We start from the raw sequence: 22,467 nt of genomic DNA on the forward strand, positions 1-22,467 counted from the left end.
GGATTTGTTATAAAATGTAGGGTGGCGCCAATATCGTCGGAAACCCGTCAGAAACCCGCCGGGGAAAACCAAAAACCGAAATATTTAAACCTGTCTACTATTTCGAATAGTTCTCCTTTCAATTTTTATTCATTTCCACATTTTTTCCTACTCCCTTTCTTAAACACCATAACCTTGGTTTTTTGACATTCACTTCTTATTTATTCTTATCAGCATATCTTTTCTTCGCCTTTAACATTTCTTTAAGGCATCCGCGTGGTCGAAGATGATGGCTAAGTCATCCGCGAATTTTAAAGTAAACACCTTTGATTTCCCAATTAGGGTTCCTCCTTCATTTGTGTTGGTCCACTTATCATCCATGTCGTCCAAGAAAATCTTGAAGAGGGTCGGACTCAAGGGACATCCTTGTCTTACCTCTATCTTTGTTCTAAAGTTCTCTGAGATTCCTGCTTTGGTTACTACTTCGTTGAAAATGTTTCTGTAAATGCTCTTGATCATATTAAGCATTCTGCCATAGATTCCTACCTTCCCTAGTTATTCAAAAAGTATGTTATTGTCTATTGTGTAAAATGCTCTTTTTAATCTATAAAATACTATGTATAGCTTTTACTTTTCTTTTTTAACTTGTTGTTTATTAAAGAATTTAAGACAAAGATGTGGTCCCTGGTACTTTTTTTTCCTAAAACCTGCCTGACATACCCTGAACAATCTCATTTTCTATTATAGCCGCTGATATTTTGTACCCTAAATTTAGCAGCAAAACTACTCTATAGTTTTTCGTATCTTCCTCGTCTCAATTCTTAAATAATGGTACTATTCTGGCTGTCTTCCATCCTTGAAACATAACCCGTGCTTTTCCTCTTTTAACTTTTCTCAAGAATTCGCAGAATCCTTTAAACTCTATTTTTCCATTAAGTCCCTCTGCGGGTTCATCAAGATGTTCCTTACTCTCCGTTGGAACTCCTTCGTTTTCAGTCTCAATTCCCCTACTCTCTTTGTCTTTCTTTATTATTTTATTCCTTATTATTCTTAATTCTCTCACCATCGTTTCCTAGTAGCTTTTCAAAATGAAATTTCAATTTTTCCAAGTTAACGTCTGACCCCTTTGACGTTCCCTCTGGTCTTTAATCTACATTTTCTAATTACGTTCCAAAAATCGCCTGATTGTCTACTATTCTCTACCTCTTTCCAATCGTCTTCTTTTCTTTATCTCCTTTTTTTCTTGTATAAACTTTTTAACCTCTTCTTTTAATATACCAATTTTTGCCACTCCGCCCCCCTTTAACTATCCCCCTCCAACTATCCTTACGATCCCTACTTCTTTTGCTATGTTTTTATACTATCAATTATTATCGCCAATCTGTCTTCACTTCCTTCTTTCTCTACTCTCGTTCCCCATAGATCTTACATTTTTTCCCCGACTTCTTCTGATTTCCCTTTATCTCAGAATGTTTTTTCCTCCTTGTTTTATATCCTGTCCTCTTCTCGGTTCCCGTTTTTCATGTAATTCAGACCCCGTGTGAGAGTCGGATAATGGGTTCACCCCCTCGTCTTCTTTTAAAATAATTAAATCTAAGACGAACCCCCGTGATGCAAATATGCTTAATCTGCCTTTTCTATCGCCCTAAGTACAATCGTTAACAATTTTTAAACCGTGTTACCTATCATTACTGAACTCTCATTTTCTTGACCACCCAATTTTTCTTAATTCCTATAAGATGCCCTCCCTTTGCTCTACCCTTATTATGAACTTTTTATTTTTTTTTATATCATGAAATTGTTCTGAGCTTCCTTGTCTCTGTTGTCCCTGCCAACTTCTCTGGTCCTTTCTAGGTATCCATAAGTATTGGATGTTTCACTCTCCGCCGTTAGCTGAGTACATACATCACCATTTATGTAACCTTTTTTAAAGTTTGACAGCTTAGACTTTAGATTTCTAATTTCTTCATCCATGTTTTGTTTCTCTGCTACCAAAGCCTTTCCTTTTTCCCTGGTCTTTTCTAAAACTGGCTGCTTTCGACTCTGTTTCTTTTTCAATTGTCCTGTTTTTTAAAGATTCAAATGAGAGGTGTAAATTGTGATATTCCTGAGCTATCCTATTGATTTCTGTTTTTTCCATTTGCATGTCACCACCCATTCAATAGGTCCGAAATTGCGCCTGCCAAATCCATCTTCTCTTTTCGACTGTTCTCTCGCCTATCATTCTTTTCTTCTAATTGAGTATTCTTCTTTTAGGCTATTTGATCATGAAGTTTACTTATAGGCTGTGTCCCTTTCTCTTCATTTCTGTCAACCATAAGACTATTTGATTGTAACTGAGGTACCTCTTGATTTTCGGCCTCCACATCCGTTAAATCCTCGCCCAAATATTTATCACATTTCTTGCCGCTTCCCCATTCACTTTTGCTGGGTAATCCAGTTATCTTTTCCCTTTTTTTGAACACTTTATTCGTAAAGCTTCTCCACTCTGTCACACACAAGTTGGATTGTACGAATTCCCTAATTATTCTTGAGCTCACAATTCCTTTCTCCTTCTCCTTAACCTCTTTCTTTGGTCTTCCTCGAATTTTCTTCGCCGTCGACGTTGCTTGTTTATAATTTTCCCCTGTCAGGTATTCGATGTCGTTTGCTTGTTCATTTTCATTTAGTGCTACCCTCTCTCGGTCATAAGCAGAGTCGGTATTGAGCTTCTCCACCTCTTCGCTTCCATCCAACATAACCTCTACCTTTTGTAAGGGTTCCATTTTATCAATATCTCACTGGTTCTATAGCTTTAAAAGTATGATTAACTCTTTTGCTGATAACTTTTTTCTCGCACTAAACAAATTTTCCACCCACCAGACCATTCGTATAATTTAAACCTACAATTTCTCACTTTTTGGGCAAAGTTTTCGGACCAACCGGAAATCCGATTTTATTCTTCTATTATCCCCCATTTGCTTGGAAAATTTACCCTATTTCTCCTGTTTTAAAGGCTAAAAACGTTAGTAAAATTTTTTAGGATACTAATTCGTCGCGAAATCGAAATAGACGTAAAACGTTTGAAGGTTTGGAGTCAAGACTAATATCCGTTCCTTAAGGTGTTAAAAGAAAAGTCGAGGCTTAAAAAAAGTGCCTCTAAAACCTTGTTTTCGGCACGTTTTACGTTAGCGCTATCTTAATAATTTCTGTTAGAACAATAATATACATATCGTTTAAAGCGGGAGATTTTAGGCTTTCACGTGTACGAGGCTAGAATTTTCTGCGATTTTTTTAAACGAGTTGCGAGCGATCAAAGTGAGGATCGCGTACTTTCGACACCGACTTTAATGCAAGTGTTTTGTTTCAAATTATTTTTTCTTATTTAAAATTTGTTTTATGGAATGAAAATACTTTTTTTTTTTAAAAAAGTTCTTTTTTTGTAAAAAAATTACATTTTTTAAAGGAAGGTTTATTCTTATTAATTAAAAATCCTACCATTGCATTTTGAATTTAGAATTTATCTCGCTTGGTTTAGAATTCTATTATTTGGTTGAAAATTTAATTTATTTCTTGAAACTTCAATTTTTTTGTTAAAAAAACATCTTTTTTGGTCAAAAATTTAACTATTTTGCTTACAATTATTCTTTTTTAGTAAAAAATTTAACTATTTGGTTGAGAATTCATGTACTATTTTGAAAAATCGTCTTTTTTAGAAAAAAAATAATCTTTTTCTTTGAAAATTTAACTATTTGGTGAAAAATTCGTCAATCTTGTTCAGTATGTAATATTCTACTAGAAAAGTTAGGACTGTTCGGCGGTATCTTGCAATATTGTTTTTCAATGCTTTCTAAGTTGAACATAATAATTGAATCTCTAGAAACTGAAAAAAAATATTTATAATAAACTCGCAAAACTTCTTTTACGAATTTCAGTTATATTTCTTTCGAAAGGAATGCAGACTCATAAAAGTCTATCTCTTTTCTGCCCTTGGAGAGGCGAAGCGTCTGGCTACAAATCAAAAAGAGTATGTTTGATCGTTTTGAATTGATAATTGCTCTTTTTGGTTGAAAAGTTATATTTCTTGGCTGGAAATTCATCTTTATTGATTAAAAATGAACTCTTTTTGTTGAAAATTTAACTTTTGACTACAAAATTCGTTTTTTAAATTTATTAATCAAAATTTTTATCATAATAATAATTTATTTTCTCTCATGTAGATCCTTATGGACATTTACATATACGAGATGAATCCCTTACGCATCAAAAAGACTTAATTACTAAGGTCCTTTGAGACAAGCGAATAGGAAACTTAGATTCTAAAAATTTGATTCCACTTACAATCTATAAACTAATGAGCAATCTATGAACCCTTTCCATTTTTTATTCAACAGCTTGGCATTCTTTGGCCTTTGATTGGAATTCTATTGCACATCTGCAAAGATCGACGATCGGTTCGTGGGTCAAAATTTTGCACAACCTAGCAACGATTTGATTATTACCATCCTTTAACAGCCGATTATCGACTTCATTTACCCTTTTTTTAATTTGCTCTTGTGCCCTTTCGCATATCCACATGTCCTCCATATTTTCGTCTTCTACCCCACAAAATCTCCAGTCTACATTATAGTACCCTTTATTTCCTGCTTTTTCTATATTCCCACATCGGAGTCTTTTCTACTGAATTTTATCTGCAAAACTCAATTTTCGGTTCTTCCAGTAATCTTCCTCTCCCTTTCAAATTAGTGCCCCAGGTCATGGAGTCTTCGTTTTTAACTGCTCTAAATTATTCTTTGAGGCACATTTTGGGGAGTCTGTTGTCTTTCATATTAAGAATTTCTACAAGATAGTTACCTGCCCTTATTTCTGCTTCTAACTCAAGAATGCATCTGCCTCTTTCTGTTTTCCAAACGTACACCGATGTATTCCTATCCACTCCCATGACCACTTTAACGAATCTACCATGAGCCCTTTCCATTTCTTCCCTTCTTTCCTATTCCCAGATCTCGACTCCGTAGATTTCTTCTGGCTTCACTAGGACATCATTTAGATAAAGTCTCCTCTTTTAAACCTCTATTCTGGCTCGACTCATGAGCTCCCATGCTGCATTTGCCGCTTTTTGAATTTTACCAACCATTGCTTTCGTGTCTTTGCTGTAATTATTCCATGCTGCTGAAAACCAGAAACCCAGATATTTATAATTGTCCACAACTTCGATCGCTTCCCCAGAATATTTCCAATTTTTTCCCCTTTCTTCAGTCTTTTTCAAACACCATCATTTTTTACTTGCCTGCATTGATTTTTAAATTATTTTTGGGTACATACACTTCCAGCAGTAATAGCATCGTTCTCAGGTCCTCGGGGAAGTTTGCAACCACCCCAAGTTCGTCAGCAAATTTCAACGCGAAAATTTTTTCCTTCCCTATTACCGCTCCTCCAACATTCTTGCTTTCCCAGATTTCATCCATATCACCAATAAAAATGTTGAATAGAGTGGGTCATAAAGGACATATCTGTCTCACGCCCCTACTGGTTTCGAAAGTATCTATGCGTCCCTTCTTTGCAATCACCTGGTTATCTGTTCTCCTGTACATGGCTTTTATCACTTCCAGCATTTCTCCCTTAATACCTAATTTAATCGGTTTTTTAAATAAAATTGTTCAGACGACCATGTCGAACGCCTTCTTAAAGTCAATAAAAGCTACGTATAGTTTCCCTCTTTTCCCTTTTAACTTCTTATTTATCAAGAAGTTTGATACAAAAATATGACCTCTTGTCGATCTTTTTTTCAGAAAACCTGCTTCAGATTCTTTATAGAGATCCTTTCCCTCTAGCCAATCCCTTACTCTTTTGTCCAGAATTGAAGCCAAGCTTTTGTACCCCGAGTTTAGTGAAGATATTCCTCTATAATTCCCCGTATCGTCTTCCTGTCCTTCTTTGAATATTGAATAGATGACTCCTTTTTCCCAGCCTTCTGCAATCACACCGTTACTCAAAAAGCCATTCAATATTTGGAGAATTTCTTTCCCCCAAATCTTCGGTAATTCTTCTATAAATTCTACCGGTATCCCATCTTCTCCTGGGGCCTTTCCTTTTTTCATTTTCTTAAGAATTTTAACCAGCTCTTCCATCGTCATGTCTTTATTCAGCCTATCTTCTTCAGAACTACCCGCATTTTCATTCCGATGTGTGATCTGTTCGTCACACGGTCCTCCTTCCCTTCGTATGGTATTATCCCGAGCGGTTTCTTCTTTTCTTTCCAAAAATTCATATTATCAACCTGTCTTTTATTTTTCAAATATTTTTTCAGACAAGTCCAAACCTTTTTCCGTTGAAGTCCACACTCCTCGTCCAACCATTTTCTCCTCCCCCTTTTTTTAACTTGTTTTTATTTTACCTCCCTGATCATTCCTACTCTCGTTGCTGCTTCCCATACACAATTTTTGAATCGATCCCACCTTTCCTGTCACCCTTCCCTCCTGACGTCTTCCTCCCACAACTTACCCATTTCCTTCCTGAATTTATTTTCTTTCCTTGGGTCCCAGGCGAGCTTTTCTGCTTCAAATTCATTTTGACTGGACAATTCTCTTCAGTCTCTAAATATATCACGTAGTCGAGGACTGACCCTTCGCCTTCGCAGAGATGCGTCCAATTACCCATCCTGCCCCCATTAATTCTACCATTTAAAATTAAAAGCCCGCGTTCTTCACAAAAATCCAGAAAATTTTCGCCTTACTGATTGACTAGTTTATTATCAGATTTTGTATCCCTAGTTACATGTGTATCCATGATGTCCACATCAAATTCTTCAATATCCTCGTCCACCTGTTCTTCACCTATCTTCGCATTCAAATCACCTAGCAGGATCAAATGAATAGCCTTCCCTCGCTTCTCTTCTATCATAGGACCTAACACTTTTTTCGCAGCCTTCATCCCAACATTATTATACACAAAAATAATTTTTACTTTTTTACCATTGGCTCCAACCAAATATTCCTCTTTCGCACTAGCTTTTTTATTCTCTGTCGAAGCTGCCTTTTCATACTCTTCACTTCACTCGCAATCCACCTAAGCACTCCCTTTTCTTTTTCAACCAGTCCGGTTTTTCTTTGACCTCTCCTCTCTTCCCCTGACCATTTATCTCTTCCGTAATAATTTCCCGAACACTGTTCTCTTCCGATTTGTGGCGTTCCTAATCTCTCTCTTTCTCTCTCTTTGCCTGTATTCAGAAATCCTCACTGCATTTTCAAGTCTGGACTCCAGATCCTAGTTTTTTTCTTTCAACTTTTCATTTTCTTCTTTCCATACTATTTCTCTATCTTTGGCCCGAGTCAATGCTGTTTCCGCAGTCACGTTTCTCTCTTTTAATTCTTCACTCTCCAATAGGTTACACATTTCATCCTTCAACTTCCCTGTTATCTTGTTCATTTCAGTGCTGCAATTTGTCTTCCACCAGGCATCCAATACTTCCATGAGTTGGATATTATCCCCCAATTCACTTTTATTATTGGTCACCCTCCCACTCTTATTGTCACTTTTCGCTAAATATTCCAAGCTCTTAATACTTTGGAAACTGGAAAGTTTAACTGCTCCTGAGTTTATCCTTTTTCTATCTCTGGTAAACCGTCGTTTTATTACTCTTAATGAAAGTTTGCGATAGGCCTTTCTCTTGTGTCGAATCGCTCTTTCTGCTATTCCAAACTTTCTATAGTTTAAGTCCACTTTTAGTGCCCAATGTAGTCACTTTATCCACTTTGTTCGGTCTGCACCGGGCCCTTTTAAACCTCCCGCCATCATAAAGTTCTCCCGTAGTCCACGTCGCGGCGTCATATTTTGATAAACCGCCCGGTTTCTGCCGCCCTTAGCGAGGTTCCCGCTTTGCCCGACATAACTTCGATTTTCAGACAAATACAATAAAGCCTTTCCTGAGCCCTCAACGGCAAAAAAAAGCCTAGATAACACTCACACTAGGAAAACCCGATTCACTTTATCGAATTTTACTCGCCGTACAAAAAAGTTCCGAAAAATAATCCAATCGAGATATGATTTTTTTAAATTTGGTAATCGGGAAAAATCATTTGTTTTCAATCGCTTACTGTAAAAGAAGTTTTGAATAGAAAATATGCAGGAAAAATTTTAAAATGGAGAAATGAACTCTCCAAGAGTTACGAATTTTTATAATCCATCGCGCGCGTTGCAGCGAGCGAGCTAGCGAGCACACTTCGACGACGTCGCGTGATACTTTACAGATTCCGATAACTTCTTGACAATGTATAGGTGACAATTTAAATTTTTCCATGGTGGATTTATGAATGCACAACTTGGTTTATTTGTTTATTACAATATTCTACAATTGAGAATAATAATTTTTTATCTTTAATGGTTACATAGTTGAAGTTTAAGAAAATTGGAGTATGAACATTATTTTCATTTTAATGGGCATTTATTTCCAGATTCCTCAATTTTTTAAAAGCTTACAATTTTCCAGTTTTGGCAGGATCATTGGAACGATAATCAATCTATGATATTCCCCATAGTTTTTTACTACACAAAGGATCGTAAAGCCAAACATCAAACGCTTATCATGATTCGTGATTGCGAAAAACACGACGCCATAGCCGTTTACGTTTTTCTCAAAGCCTTTCATGAATACCTTTGACTGAATTATTCACAAGTACGTAAATGTTTTTACTTCTCCGATGGCGATCTTAAGTAACTTAAAAACGTCAAACATTTTGCAAATATTTATTATCACAAACATAATTTTCTGCGTGCAGCTGATTGGCATTTCCATGGAACGGCGCATGGAAAAGGCCCCTACGATGGTGCTGGCGGAGCCATAAAAAGAATGGCTCTAAGAGCCATTGTTCTTCCTGCCAAAATTGGAAAATTCTAAGCTTTTTAAAAACTGAAAAATCTGGGGAAAAATGTAAGAAATTTAAATTAGATTAAAATCGAAATTAAAAATCGTATTTAACGCCCAATAATCAAATTGATGCAAACTCCTGTTAAAAAAAAACACGAACCCAACGACCAAATTTGGACCACAACGAATAAACAAAAACAAAAAATTCTATTTTAATATGAAAAAAATATTTTAAAAAAATTATATAAAAAAATATATATATAAAAAATTATATAAAAAATATTGAAAAAAAAATTCGGACAAAAATAAAAAGAGGAAAAAAATGAGAAGGCAGCCAACCACATCCCCTTCCTTCTCTTTTTCTTTCTTTTGTCTTTTTTATTTTTATTATCATCCAATTACAATCAAATAGCATTCAAAATGAAAATAAACAATAAATAAAATTGCACGATGTAACCATTAATGAAAACAAATTATTATACCTATACATTGTCAAGAAGTAATCTGAATTTGTAATGTATCACGCGACGGATCATAAAAATTCATAACACTTGGAGTTTTTATTTCTCCATTCCCAAATTTTATCCTACACATTTAAGAATCTTGAACAAAAATTTAAAGGCCCAAAAAAGAAAAAAAAATGTTCCAAGTTCAAAATCCAGAAAGTCTGATACATCTGCGTCAGGAGTTGCCAACGCGCAGACGAAGTGAGCGTATCATTAAAAAGTGATGATTCCGGCACGGTGTGTAGAGGAGATCCAACAAGAAAGTGATGGAACGAACTGCGGCCTCCCAAAGTCCACCGAAATGTGGAGTTGCTGGCGGATTAAATTTCCTCCGAATCTGGTGATCCGTAAGATAACAGACCATTTTAGAATCTTCAGCTGATGCTGCAGCATACATTTCTCGTAGTTGTCGATCAGCTCCCACAACAAACAAAGATGACAATATAACCCGTATAAGCCTTGTGACCCCGTCCTTTAGCAGTACGTATCCAGATAGGCCCGGCGTAGTCAAGACCAGTCTCTTTTTTACTGCAAAGTAGCCCGACAAGAATTTGTATCTTCTCCGAAGATATGAGAGGGTCAATTGTGGACCTCCGTGCATCATGAACTTATGTCCGTTACTAATGATTAAAGCTGTTAGTGGAGAATCCTTTGGAAGAATGTGTGGACATCGCTCGTTATAGTCGAGAACGGCGTAAGAGAAACGACCTCCCAAACGTAACAGGCCATATCATCCAAGAAGGGTATAATCTTAGCCAATTAACTTTTCTTTAGCAGTGGGAGTCGCTTCTTGACCATAAGGATTTCTTCGGCATAATTCTCTCGTTGTGTGTATGTGATCAGGCGTCACAATGCCAAATTAATTATACAAGATGTTAGAAGACAGGGTGGCTTGTAGATGCATTTCTTGCAGAGCCGTGCAAAAAACTGTAAACAGAGAGCGGTGACTCTCAACAACTTTATCAAGGGCGAGTACTTCGTAAGGAGTGACCAAATCCGATGATCTTGTAACTGTGATGATGCAATTCCTCTTGAAGCGCAGTATGCAGGGATCCTCTAAATCTCTGAGAGCCGATTAGAGATGAATGTCATCCAGCTCAGGGGATGACCTTTAATCCAATCTAATGTACTGGCAGAATCCGACCTCAAATGTGAAGGTACTGAAGGTGAAAAATTTAGTACAGATCATGTGTGCTACCACACGATTCAGAAGAACTGTAGCAAACAATTCCAATCTTGGGCATCGTCAAAGCCATGCAATTTGCAAAAGAAGTTGGAAGACCAACCCACCAACCGTGGGATGATCAACAATATAACTGCTGGTAGGTCATTACGAAACTTCAGCCAAGTTTTGTTATAATCTGAAGGTAAAGCTTGATTCCAATCTAGTTTGAGAGCCCGCAGACTCTGCACAAAAATGTTGCCTCGGACTATAACCGGAGCCAACCAACCTATCGGATCGAAGATACTGGCAATCTCAGATATGACTGCCTTCTTAGTGACCACGACCAGCTCTGATGGTGATCAGAGTCCTGAGTCCTGACAGCACGTCATCAAGGTATACATCTTCCCTTAAGAGATCAGTAGCGAGAGGGTAATCTTCACCCTCACCCTCAAAAATTTAATGGAGAGTTCGTATCCCCAGCTAGGGCGAGGATGTGAAGCCGAAGGTCACATTCTTTAATATAAAGGTATGAATCTCCTCGTTTGGAGAAAATCTCCAGAGGAACTTTTGAAAAGTGTGATCCTGCGGATGGATCCAGATGCAAAGAAACAACTTCTCGATATCCGCCATGAAAACGACTGTGTATCTGTGCCACCGCAGAATCACATTAGCCAATTCATTTTGAAGTTTTGGGCCCGGATAGAGTAGATCATTCAGAGACAGCCGCGTCTCTGTGCGTTGTGATGCATTAAATACTACTCGTAGTTTGGTGCTTGTGCTGCTCTCCTTGATAATACAATGGTGGAGCAAGTAGTACCCAGTAGTGGTTTGAAGTTCCTCGACCCTCGTAACAAATTCCGCCTCACTCATTTTTCTATACGCTTCTAAGACAATTGCGTAATATTTACGCAGTTCCGGGTCCTTCAGAAAACATCTCTCCATATAAAAAAGAGCACGTTGAACTTCATCGCGAGAATTCCCTAATTCTAACGTGCGATCCTTAAGTGGAAGGCGCACGACATAGCGACCTCACTTGTACGTTGATGAGTGGAGACAGTCTCTGATCCAGTCTATGACCTGAACTAGACTCATCAGACAAGAGCCGGATAAAATTCAACTTAACAATGACTGGGGAGCAGTTAGAGTTGTCAATTCTCTCTTCCTCATTCCATCTTCAAGGACGTATGCATAGCTGTCAGAACCCAAAATCATCTTTCATATGCCCCCTTTATGAACGAAAGGGTATGCCAAATTTAACCCTCTTATGTGGTACCAGTCCTCAACAATGAAACCATCGGGAGGAATATTGAATATAAGCCTAGACATAGAAGTGGCTCGAACTAAGAACTTAACCTCAGGATGAACGGAAGAGCATACTTTTATGGTTACAATACCTCTCGTGTGTCTGTGTCATGAGACTTAAGTGCTGACAAGAGCCAAGGCCAGGAACACCGCCCCTACTAGTCACGTCATATGTTAGGATGAAAGTGAGTTGATTCCAGCTGCAGAGTTGAAGCCAAGTTAGAAAAAATTGAGCTCTTTTGATTCATAGTGTAGGAAGGGCACGTATTGGAAGGAGCAGGAAGAGCTAAAGATTGTTCACCAGGTTTGGACTCATGGTTTTTTCCATGCGAGGGGGAATGTAACATAGTAGGATGCATTCCATTACAATTCTGACGTTTGGTAGAACCACGTGTATTCAGCATATGCTTACCTAGGCAGTTGAAACACAACTTTTTTTGTCTCATCATGTCTTTTCGCTCCTTAACATTCTTTGAGCGGAAATTAGGACAGCTAAAACCCATATGCTTAAGTAAGCAAAAGTAGAAAATGCCTCTATTCCAGACGACATTGTGAGGATGTGTGGATGTACCCTTTTTACCGCTTTTGTTGTTGTCTAAAGTTGTTTTAGAAGCGTTGATGGTACCAAGTTCCGAGTTCTCAACCGCTTCCAACGTTATCACTTTGCCCATCAAAAATGTATGCAAAGTATCGTCCTTCGGCTGTATAGTCGAAGTTCCCAAAATGTCCTCCTATGATTTCCGAGTGATGTTGTCCAAACGTTAAACCAGCATGTAGACGAGCAGATCATCCCCCTTATCGGTTGGGGACTTCAAAGAAGCCAATGCTCCCACAGCCTCAATAAAGTTATTTAACAATGATCGCAGTTCTGGCGCACTTTCTTTTGACATTACTGAAAAATAAAATAGTTTGGCCAAATAACTATTTATTAAAATTCTATTGTTGTCATAACTAGCCAATAGAGTCTGCCATGCCCTTTCAAAATTTTCTGTGAAGGTTGAGACGTTGGAAATTAATTGAGCTGGCAAACCTAAAATACTGACCTTCAAATAATGCAGCTTTTGTACCTTTGGTAAAAGCTGATCGTCACCTACTATTGAAATAAAAAGATCTCCAAAGGATGGCCACATATTCTAAATTCCAGAAAATTTCGGTAATTCGAGATGCAGAAAATTTGGTCGATTATTATAGTTCCTCGAATCGTGATAAACTGAACTGCATTCACTTTTTTTAGCTTGCGATTCAGAATGTTTAACATAAGCGTTTAAAGCTAAATACTTTTCCTCAGCTTGTGATAAAATAATGATTTTCCGCGTTCTTACTATTCTCCATAATCATTATGTGATTGTTAGTGTCAATTTTCGTCCACGTTGTTCCTAACTATTCCAATCGTGCTTTGACTGAATTCTTGTTAATTCTGCCTGCACCGAGCTTTTTTAAATTGATGATGGCGTTATAAATGCTTTTAAAATTCCCTTGCTGTTGAGCGACATACTGAGCAAAAGACAACCATTGCCAATTAAAAAAGCAGGAGTAGAAAAAGAAACGCAAAAGAAACAAGTGCTTTTCGAAAACTGACAGCTCGCGGCGAAAGAATTGTCACGAATTTTCTTGTTGTTTGCAACGGTAGTCTATATCCAGACCGGTAAAGTACTGTCACTAACCGGTTTGCACTGGTGGTACCTGCTCACAGGTTCGGTATGAGTTGCCGAGTACATTTCACTCCCTACACTCATGGACACTTGTCTCGAAGCAAGATGACCTGTTCTGAACGCCACCTGTGAGGTGCTACTGTACGCTGTGCACAAAGCCGGTGTGGCGTAGAATGGTGTGACGTTGCCTGTGACTCACTAGTTTGTAACTGCCACTGGAACTAACAACACCATAAATCACTAATAATCACATGAATCCATTAAAATTCGGCTCGAAGGACCAAATGTGCAAGTTTGCACTTGAAACAGTCAGCTCATTCTGTAAAAAAATTTCGAAATATCTATACATATATGATATGGAATATGATTAGTCACTGAGTCACTCAGAAAAAAGTCAGTCACCACTTGTTCACCAATGTTATTTTGAAAGCACAATGCTGCAAATACAATTCATAAAAAAGAGACAAGCGTAATACAGGGGTGGTAACCCAAACCATGGGTAGAGCGGTACTGACCCTCCTCTCGCCCAACTTAAGTACGCTTGTCCAGTGGACGTGCAGGTGGACGAGAAAGAGCCCCAGGGCCGTGCATCGAGACAAAGTCACCCGCGACCGCGAAAGAAAGGTGATCTCGTTGAAATCTTCAACAGAAGGAGCAACTGAAAAATGATGTGCTTTAGATAAGGCTGAAATCATTTAATTGCTGAGAGGAAGGTCAGAGATATTTTTTACTGCATCAGTTATTCTTGTTTGCATTACTGGAATTAATTTGTAAAATTTTATTTTTTGTTTCTGAGTGGAAAGATCTATAATCCGTTGAGGTTGGTCAAAGGATATACGGTCCAATGTACACTAAATGTCAAATCTGAGGGTTTTTGATAGGAAAAGATGAAGTTTCAATAGTTTTTTGGACGTAGTGTGCAAGACAAATTTGGTATGTTTTAATCTTTCAAGAGATGGAAACTTGCATTATTCAGATTTTTTTGTATTTAGATGTTCCCAAGTTATTTCTCAGTTTTAAGAATTTTGGGACGATTTTGTTGTCCCTGCACCGTTTCAAAAAAGCTAAGGATGTTAGAAGCTTACCTTGAGAAGTCCTGAGCTTACTAAAGGTGTTGGTTTTAGTAAGAACACTCTCCTCGTAGAGTGCTTTAATACTAAATTTAACTCTTTGAAGATGATACATTTTGATAAGAAGAGATATTTCGGGTTCCAATTGTGTTCAAACCCACGAATTTTGCCGACATTTAGTGAACATTGCAGTTCACTTCTGCAGAGCAAACCTGAAACTAAGGTATTAGGTTATGTTGTTCTTATGTACACTCTCTACGATGCCTGTGATTGGCCAGAGCGCCCCAGCGTGGGGACTAGTCGAACCTGGTTCGCCAATCAAGTCTTTTTTTAATCCGGGAGGACGGAAAGCCAAGTTGGATTGATATTATATCCATTATCCCTATTGATATTATCAGGGTGTTTTAAGATTTCGATTGCTTCTCTATGTTTTCTTCGACAGATATTGTGTTTTTGCGATGACGGTTGTTTTGTCAAATAAAATGTTATGTCCCGTTTCGACAAAATGCTCAGCTAGTGCTGATTGCGTGAAATGTTTTAGCCTCACTTTAGTCTCATGTTCTTTTATACGTTGGCTCAACGCTCTCCCGGTTTCTTTAATATAGACTTTGTCACAATAACAAAGGATTTTATATAATCCCGGATCACTGAGGGGTGCCTTTTTGTCTATAGGATTATTTAGTAATTGTTCTATTTTCACAGGTGGTTTAAATATGGTTTGGACGTTGTGTATGTTGAGAATTCTTCCTATTTCTTCTGTCACACCTTGGATGTAGGGTAGGATGATGGTCGTTTTTCTCTCTGTTTATTTAGTAGGTTGTGTTGCCTTGTTGTTTTGAGTGTATTTTCTTATTACTTTATTTATTTTGTTTGTTTAAATAATCGTTCTGTATTAGGATTTGTTTAACGTTTTGTAATTCCTTTTGTAAATCATCTTTATCTGTTATGGAGACAGCTCTGTATACAAGGGAGTTGATGGCCGATTGATTTTGAGATGGGCGGTGGTGGCAGGGGGCATGTAGGTATCTATTTGTGTGGGTGGATTTTCTCTAAACTTCATATCCAAATGCGTAATAAGGTCTTTTGTAAACTCATACGTCCCAAAAAGACAATTTTCCGTTTTGTTCAATTTCCATTTTGACCTGGTATTAGTAAGTAATCAATTGATGAAATCGAAAAACTTGTTTAGTTCATCTAGTCGATGTCTCCAAATGACAAAAGTGTCTTCAATGTAACGGAACCAAAATTCCGGTTTAAGCTTCGATTGGTTGAAGATTTTAGTTTCTGGATGTTCGATAAAGATGTTGGCTATTATAGGTGAGACTTGAGATCTCATTGCTGCTCCTGAGGTTTGTTCGTAGAATTGGATATTGAAAGAGAAGTAAGTAATATTGAAACAGTGTTCTATCAAAAGTATGAGCTTGGAAGGAAAGTTTGTAAAAGATTTAATAATATCAAATGTATCAGAGATTGGTACTTTCCTAAAGAGGGATAGTATGTCGAAACTCACTATGATGTCTTGGGGTTGAATGTGAATCTTTTGTATTTTTTTGATGAAGTCAAATGAGTTTTATACGTGAGTGATAGTTTCCTGTAAAAGGATTTTAGTTCTGCAGGGAGGAAGCGTGCTAGCTTGTAAGTTGGTGAGTTTATTGCGTTCACGATCGATCTGAGTGAAATGTTACTTTTGTGGATTTTTGGGAGCCCGTAAAGTCTTGGACAGATGGGATAGGAAGGTTTGGTCACAAAAAGCTTCAAAGTTGTACCTAATCAACCAATGAGGAGCGAGCTTCAAGCTTTAGCGATCACTTGTAAGTGTCCTAAGCGTTAAGATAGTGTGTACTAAGATAGTGTGTGCGTGATCGCTAAGACTAGCACCTCATTGGTTAATAAGATTCAACTTTGAAGCTTCTTTTCGTCTAAACTCCGCTTCGCACAACTTTTTGCTAGAGGAATTTTTTTGTTTATTTTTTTGTGCACTATCACATAGCGTAAGATGCTGTACAAGTGCTGGGACACCATGAATGATCTAAAAACAGGCGTAAGTCAATGCATACAGTGGAGAGACTTAGTAGCTAGCCTGATGAGATTCCTTTGTCTGGATCTGTGAAACCTTAAATTGAAAAGAGGGATTTCATGATACATCCCCACATAGCACACTTCTCGGAAATACCATGTCTGTCCCAGGTTTTTTCGGGAAAAGCATAGGTCTAAACATGGGACAGAACTGAGTTTTTCGGGAAGTGTGTTATGTGAGATCCTTAGGGATCATCGATAAACTAATGGTGTTTCGGTTAATAATGTCGGTTTTGCTAAGAGATGGCGTTACCAATACGTTTGTTGGTATAGACGCATGGCGCCTTTGGCGTTTTGAAGATTCGACATAAGTCACCAAAAGCCAGTTTGTTCTGGATTGTCATTGTGCAAAGAACATATTATTTGAAAGCTTTGAAAATGTCGAATTACATACCTGAAAAAGCCATTTTGCGGGGAAGTTTAATAACGTTCTTTCATTTGAAGAAAACGGCTGCTGAAAGTTATAGATTATTGGTTGAAGCTTACGGGGAAAATGTTATAACCCAAAAAACTTGTGAACGATGGTTTTAACAGTTTAAAACTGGCGACTTTGATATGGAAGACAAGGAGCGTCCATGTAAGCCCACAAATTTTGAAGATAAAGATTTTCAAGCTTTATTGGATGAAGACTCAAGGCAAACGTTGAAGCAAATAACAAATGCATTGAATGTTGCCCAATATACAATTTTCGAACGTGTACACGCATTGGGAAAGGTCCAGAAAATACGGAAATGGGTTCCATATCAATCGAAAGACAGAGATATTGAAAGGCGAAAAACCATTTGTGAAATTCTGCGAGCCAGCCAGAAAAAAAAGCTTTCTTGCATCGAATTGTGGCAGGTGATGAAAAGTGGATCTATTTTGACAACCCAAAGTGAAAAAAACCATTAGTAGACCCAGTCCAGCCTTCAACGTCACAACCAGTGCGCAATATACATGAATAGAAGGCTTTGCTGGGTATTTGATGGGACAATAGGGCAGCTTTGTATTACGAACTGTTGAAACCAAGTGAAACGATTACTGGCGAACAGTACCGAAAAAAATTGATTAAAGTAAATAAAACATTGAAGTGAAAACGAGCAGAATACGCGCAAAAGTCATTTTTCAACATGACAATGCACGGCCTCATGTTGCGAAACAAGTCCAAACTATTTGGAAAACATTAAATGGGATATCCTACCCCACCCGCCGTATTCACCGGACATGGTCCCATCGGATTACCACTTATTCCGATCGATGCAGCACGGACTTTCAGAGAAAAATTTCCTGTCTTAAAAAGAATTGAGAATTTGGGTCGATGAATGGTTGACCTCAAAAAATTAACAGTTCATTTGGCAGGGAATCCATGCATTGCCAGAAAGATGTGGAAAAGTTGTAGAAAACGATGGTCAATACTTTGATTATTAAGGTAATTCTTATTGTTATGTAAACAAACGGCCAAATTCTGCGAAAAAATCGACATTATTAACCGAAACACCTATTACGATACCAATTTTGGGCTTTTTTCATAATAGCCGAGATAAATAGCCCATTCTCGGTACGAATAACTAAAACAAGAGAACATAAAGACAAATGCATCACATGCACTTAAAAATTTGTCTTACTTACCTTCTGTGCGGTTTTTTAAATCCACTTTCAAATTTCCTCTACGATTGAAATTATTGTTGTATTAAATACAGATAAGGGTGAAACAGTAAGGGGTAATCCCTGCGCCTTGTGAATGTACGTTTGCGTAATATACATATGCACATTGAATAGTCCAAGTTTATATTTGACCCGATGATTTCACTTGCAGGGAATTACCAAAATTGTATGGAACTAACAAATTAAAATTCTTCGACAAGTTTGACAATTAGAGATCTAATAACTTAAACTTTCCCAGTGGTCTCTTTTATTTTATTCCACTTCAAGTCAGTGAGGCAATTAATCAGAGAAAGTCCCACTGTAACATCAACGACCAGTAACAGTAAGCCATGTCCCGCTTCGCTACCCGCGACCAATGATAAGCTGATGCGGGATTACATAAAATCTCACTTCATTTTTTTAAACTGATTTCCTACGTAAATTTTGACAAAAAACTTAAGTGAGGTGAATTTGAAATTCACCTGTAAGTGAAATTGTATTTGCACCGACAGTAATTACTGTCTTTAAAAAAATATTTATAATTGAATAAAAAATATTTAATACTGGGAATGAAACTAGTCTATCGGACCTTATTTTTATTTTTTTAAACATTTGACTATCAGTGGAAAAATATAAAAATAAAATTCTGAAATGCAATTAGGTATTGGGATATCATTTTGATTTAAAAAAACCTTTGACTATTACTGGATGAAAATTTGAAAATGGAAATAAAATTCTGAACTGAAATAAAGTATTGAGGAATTAATTACGACGAATTTTATGCTAATTAGTAGTAATTTATTTTATTTTCCCTTACCAGGGCTAATTTATTGTACAACAACTCATCGAAAATCAAACATTCAAACTTCATTTACTTTTGATCTAGAGTATCAATCTATTTTTAAAAAAATTTTTAAATATACTTTATATACTCTGTTCATCGATGTACAGCCAATCACTGTTGAATAGAGACACCATTTTTTCAAATAGACTGACCAAGGTCTCTCTGAAATTTTGTATAACCTTAGTTAGGGCCACCACTAAACCCTTTCCAGGGGGGCGCCTACACTTCCCTTTCTTTGACAAGCTGCGTGCAGATTTCGTCTTTTCAGAATTTCGTTCTCTCGGTGAACAAAGTATAGTGTAATAAATACCGCGAAACAAAAATCCTTGCTTAATTTGCGAAAATAACTTCAATTTAATTTTCAAAATAAAAAAATGTAAAGGTGGACGCTTTCCTTTTAATATGTGTACGTTGTACAGCTACACTCATACATACTTTCAAGTTAAATCATAATTGTAATAATCATAATCATAATTGTATGTAATAATGATATACTAACTTTAGATATTCTGTAATGTAGTTTAAATACGTATTCTTATTTTTTTATATTTGTTAAATCATGTCCAATACGTTGTTGAGCAAAACGCAAGTTTCGGTTGTATACAGATCCACTCACATACAAAAGTTGCCTGTCGTACTCGAGCGTTTAGTTGCAGTCTGTCTCCAGACGCCTATGTAGTGGAGGGGCTGTAACCCGCAGACTGCTATACAGTCAGAGTTTATCCGCTTCCTGAATCGCGCCTTCAGTAAAATTTACCTCAGCTCGCTTAAGGATTTTTCTTCCGCCGAATGTCGCATACAGATCTAGCTCTAACATTAATAATTCTGCAAGTATAAGCAAAGGTAAATACCGCTAAAAAGTACTATGGCTAATTAATCTATTTATTTGTGTTCATTTTATGAGAACTTTGGTTCATCAAAGGCCTCAGATAAAATTGCTTCATAATAGAAAGAGGTTTTTGTACTAACAATCACAAAAAACAGACTTTCTATATTCCTCAAGTTGATGTTTCTGACTAGTGGTGCTACGAAGAAATGTAATATACCACTTTTTGTAGAGGATCTTCTCTACTTTAATTTTTTTAAAACTTTTTTTGTCTTCCTTGAGTAATTAAATACCTGCTTTATATATTCTAAATAAAATTAGAGTTAAGATTCATCATGTCTTTTTAAATGTCTTCTTAAACTAAAAGCTTGAGAGAAAACATGATTGCACTTCTCACATCGGTATGTCTTCGACCTAGTGTGTGAATTTAAATGTCTTTTTAAATGATTAACTAGTTTAAATCTTTTCCCACAAAGTTGACACCGGTGTTGCCGAGCTGAATCATGAGAAGCTACATGACTTTTTAAATGACTAGATTGACAGAACTTCTTACTACACAAATTACATTCGAAGGGTTTCACTTTGGTGTGAATTCTAATATGTTCAACGAGATTACTTTTTTGTGTGAAAGATTTATCACAATACTCACACTTGTATACCTTTTTCGCTTCATGCGATTGAAGGTGAACTTTTAAACTATATTTGTGATTAAATTTTTTATCGCAAACATTGCATTGTGATAAGCCTATTCCACTGTGAAGTCTCAAATGAGCATTCAATAGTTTAGCAATTTGAAATTTCTTCTTGCATATGTTACATTCAAAATGAAATATTTGCTTTTGATCTTTTAGTTTGTGGTTGTTTGATTTGTGAGCGTTCATATGCTCTAACAAGTATGACGGATATGTAAAAATTTTATTGCATATTTTACACGGATGAACATTTGACTTTGTATGCAATCTCATATGTGCGTTTAATTTACTCTTACATGCGTAAGCTTTGTGACATCTAAAGCACTTAAATGGCCGATTATCAGAATGTGATAACCAATGACTTTGGAACTTAGACTCTTGCAGAAAAAAGCGACCGCATTTCTCACATTCGTATGTTTTGTTTTTAATGTCTTCTGATTTTTTGGAATAAAATTTTTCTATAGGCGTTAAACAATTAGAAGCGACAAAGCATTCCTGACTAACTTTTTCATCATTATTCTGTTGAATGATCTTACGAGGATCAAAGTTTAAAGAAACTGGTAAAGTAGCTTCAGGGTGAAAAGAAATATTTTGATGGCCGTTAGTGTTATTAAATTGTTCTATGTTGTGCAAACTATTGCCAGAAAAAGCAACATTCCGAATTTTTTTAGTTTCATTTACAAAGGATTGAGAGGGATATTGCAGATTCGGTATTGTTTTTTCCAACGGATGTTGAATGGGTCTTCCAAGAAGCCAATTTCGACTAACAGGATTCGAAATGTTTCTGATCTGAATGTTTTCTTCGTCACAAAGTAAACTTGTATTACTTACATCGTGAGCTAAGCTATGATTTATAAGCTGTGTTCTATCTGAAAATGTGTGGTTGCAATGAGAGCAGTGCAGAGCGCAGGCAGTTCTACGGGAACATACGTCATCTTCTGCCATCGAATTTATATGAATGTTAATTGAGTTATTACGCAAATGATTTAAATTGTGACACGTATTTGGAGATTCGACGATATGCATATGCTGAGATGGGATATTACTTTCTGGTAGAAATGGTACGTGTAATCTACTGTGTAGACAAAGTTCCTGGTAATTCATAAATACTGCTCTACACTCAACGCATTTCAAGGTATTCTGTGCATTTTGAGTCGATAAAAATGATGGATTTTGTTGATACTGTTTACATCCCGAAACGGCAGCATAGGATTTCATACATGGAACCTGTTAAGAAATCGATTATAATAATGAATAAATTGATTTAATGAATTTATTGTATAATAAAAATAACAAATGTTTTACTTTTAATGCTGCCTGCCTTAATGCGCTGTCAGCAACTTGACACTGCTCCCTATATAAAAGAGCGGATTCGGCTCGAGTAACACATCGATCACACATGTTTTCTGGCAAGCCATCCCCTTGCCATACCTGATCAGTAAAAAGACTTATTTTAGTAACTTTTAAATTAAGCTTATATCATGAACAAAATCTAAAAATCCGATCTGTAGGCAAAAAAAAGAGGACAGATTCTTACGCAAAACTACTTCAGAAATTACACTTCAGGTGGCACACAAGGTGATACTGATATGATTGTAGAGTAATGAAGTGAAATATGATGAGTTTGACATTATTCGAATTAAATCTAGAGAATCTTCCATTCTTTAGTTGACAAAACTGTTTCTCTAATAAAATAGTTTATTTGATGCAAAGAAGAATTAATGTCATTAACGAATATATCAATGTCTTTTAAAACAGTCGCTTTTCTGCAGCGATTGGTTTTGCCTCGTTCTTCCCTATTTTATGCGTTTACTTCCATATACTTAAAATCTTAAACTAAACATGTAGGATAAAATGTGTTTTAAAAGTACATAGAGTACCTAGACC

General features: G+C 36.7%; 1 protein-coding gene across 11 annotated transcripts in view; it reads right to left on the reverse strand.

Annotated features, from left to right (window-relative positions):
* The window catches only part of LOC117170683 (zinc finger protein 600-like), a 168,495-nt gene that overhangs the window by 50,288 nt on the left and 95,740 nt on the right, over positions 1-22,467 (reverse strand). For 8 of the 11 annotated variants that reach the window (XM_033357638.1, XM_033357637.1, XM_033357641.1 and 5 more), the window contains 2 exons: positions 21,886-22,011; positions 18,995-21,807 (listed from right to left, as the gene is read on the reverse strand). In XM_033357638.1, the coding sequence (XP_033213529.1) occupies positions 20,212-21,807; positions 21,886-22,011 (1,722 nt within the window). In that variant the 3' untranslated portion in view covers positions 18,995-20,211. Of the gene's footprint in view, positions 1-18,994; positions 21,808-21,885; positions 22,012-22,467 lie in introns of those variants that run through there. The other 3 variants (XM_033357648.1, XM_033357647.1, XM_033357649.1) reach the window with 2 other exon arrangements.

This window comes from Belonocnema kinseyi, chromosome 4 (assembly GCF_010883055.1).
Source record: "Belonocnema kinseyi isolate 2016_QV_RU_SX_M_011 chromosome 4, B_treatae_v1, whole genome shotgun sequence".
Taxonomy (NCBI): Eukaryota; Metazoa; Arthropoda; class Insecta; order Hymenoptera; family Cynipidae; genus Belonocnema; species Belonocnema kinseyi.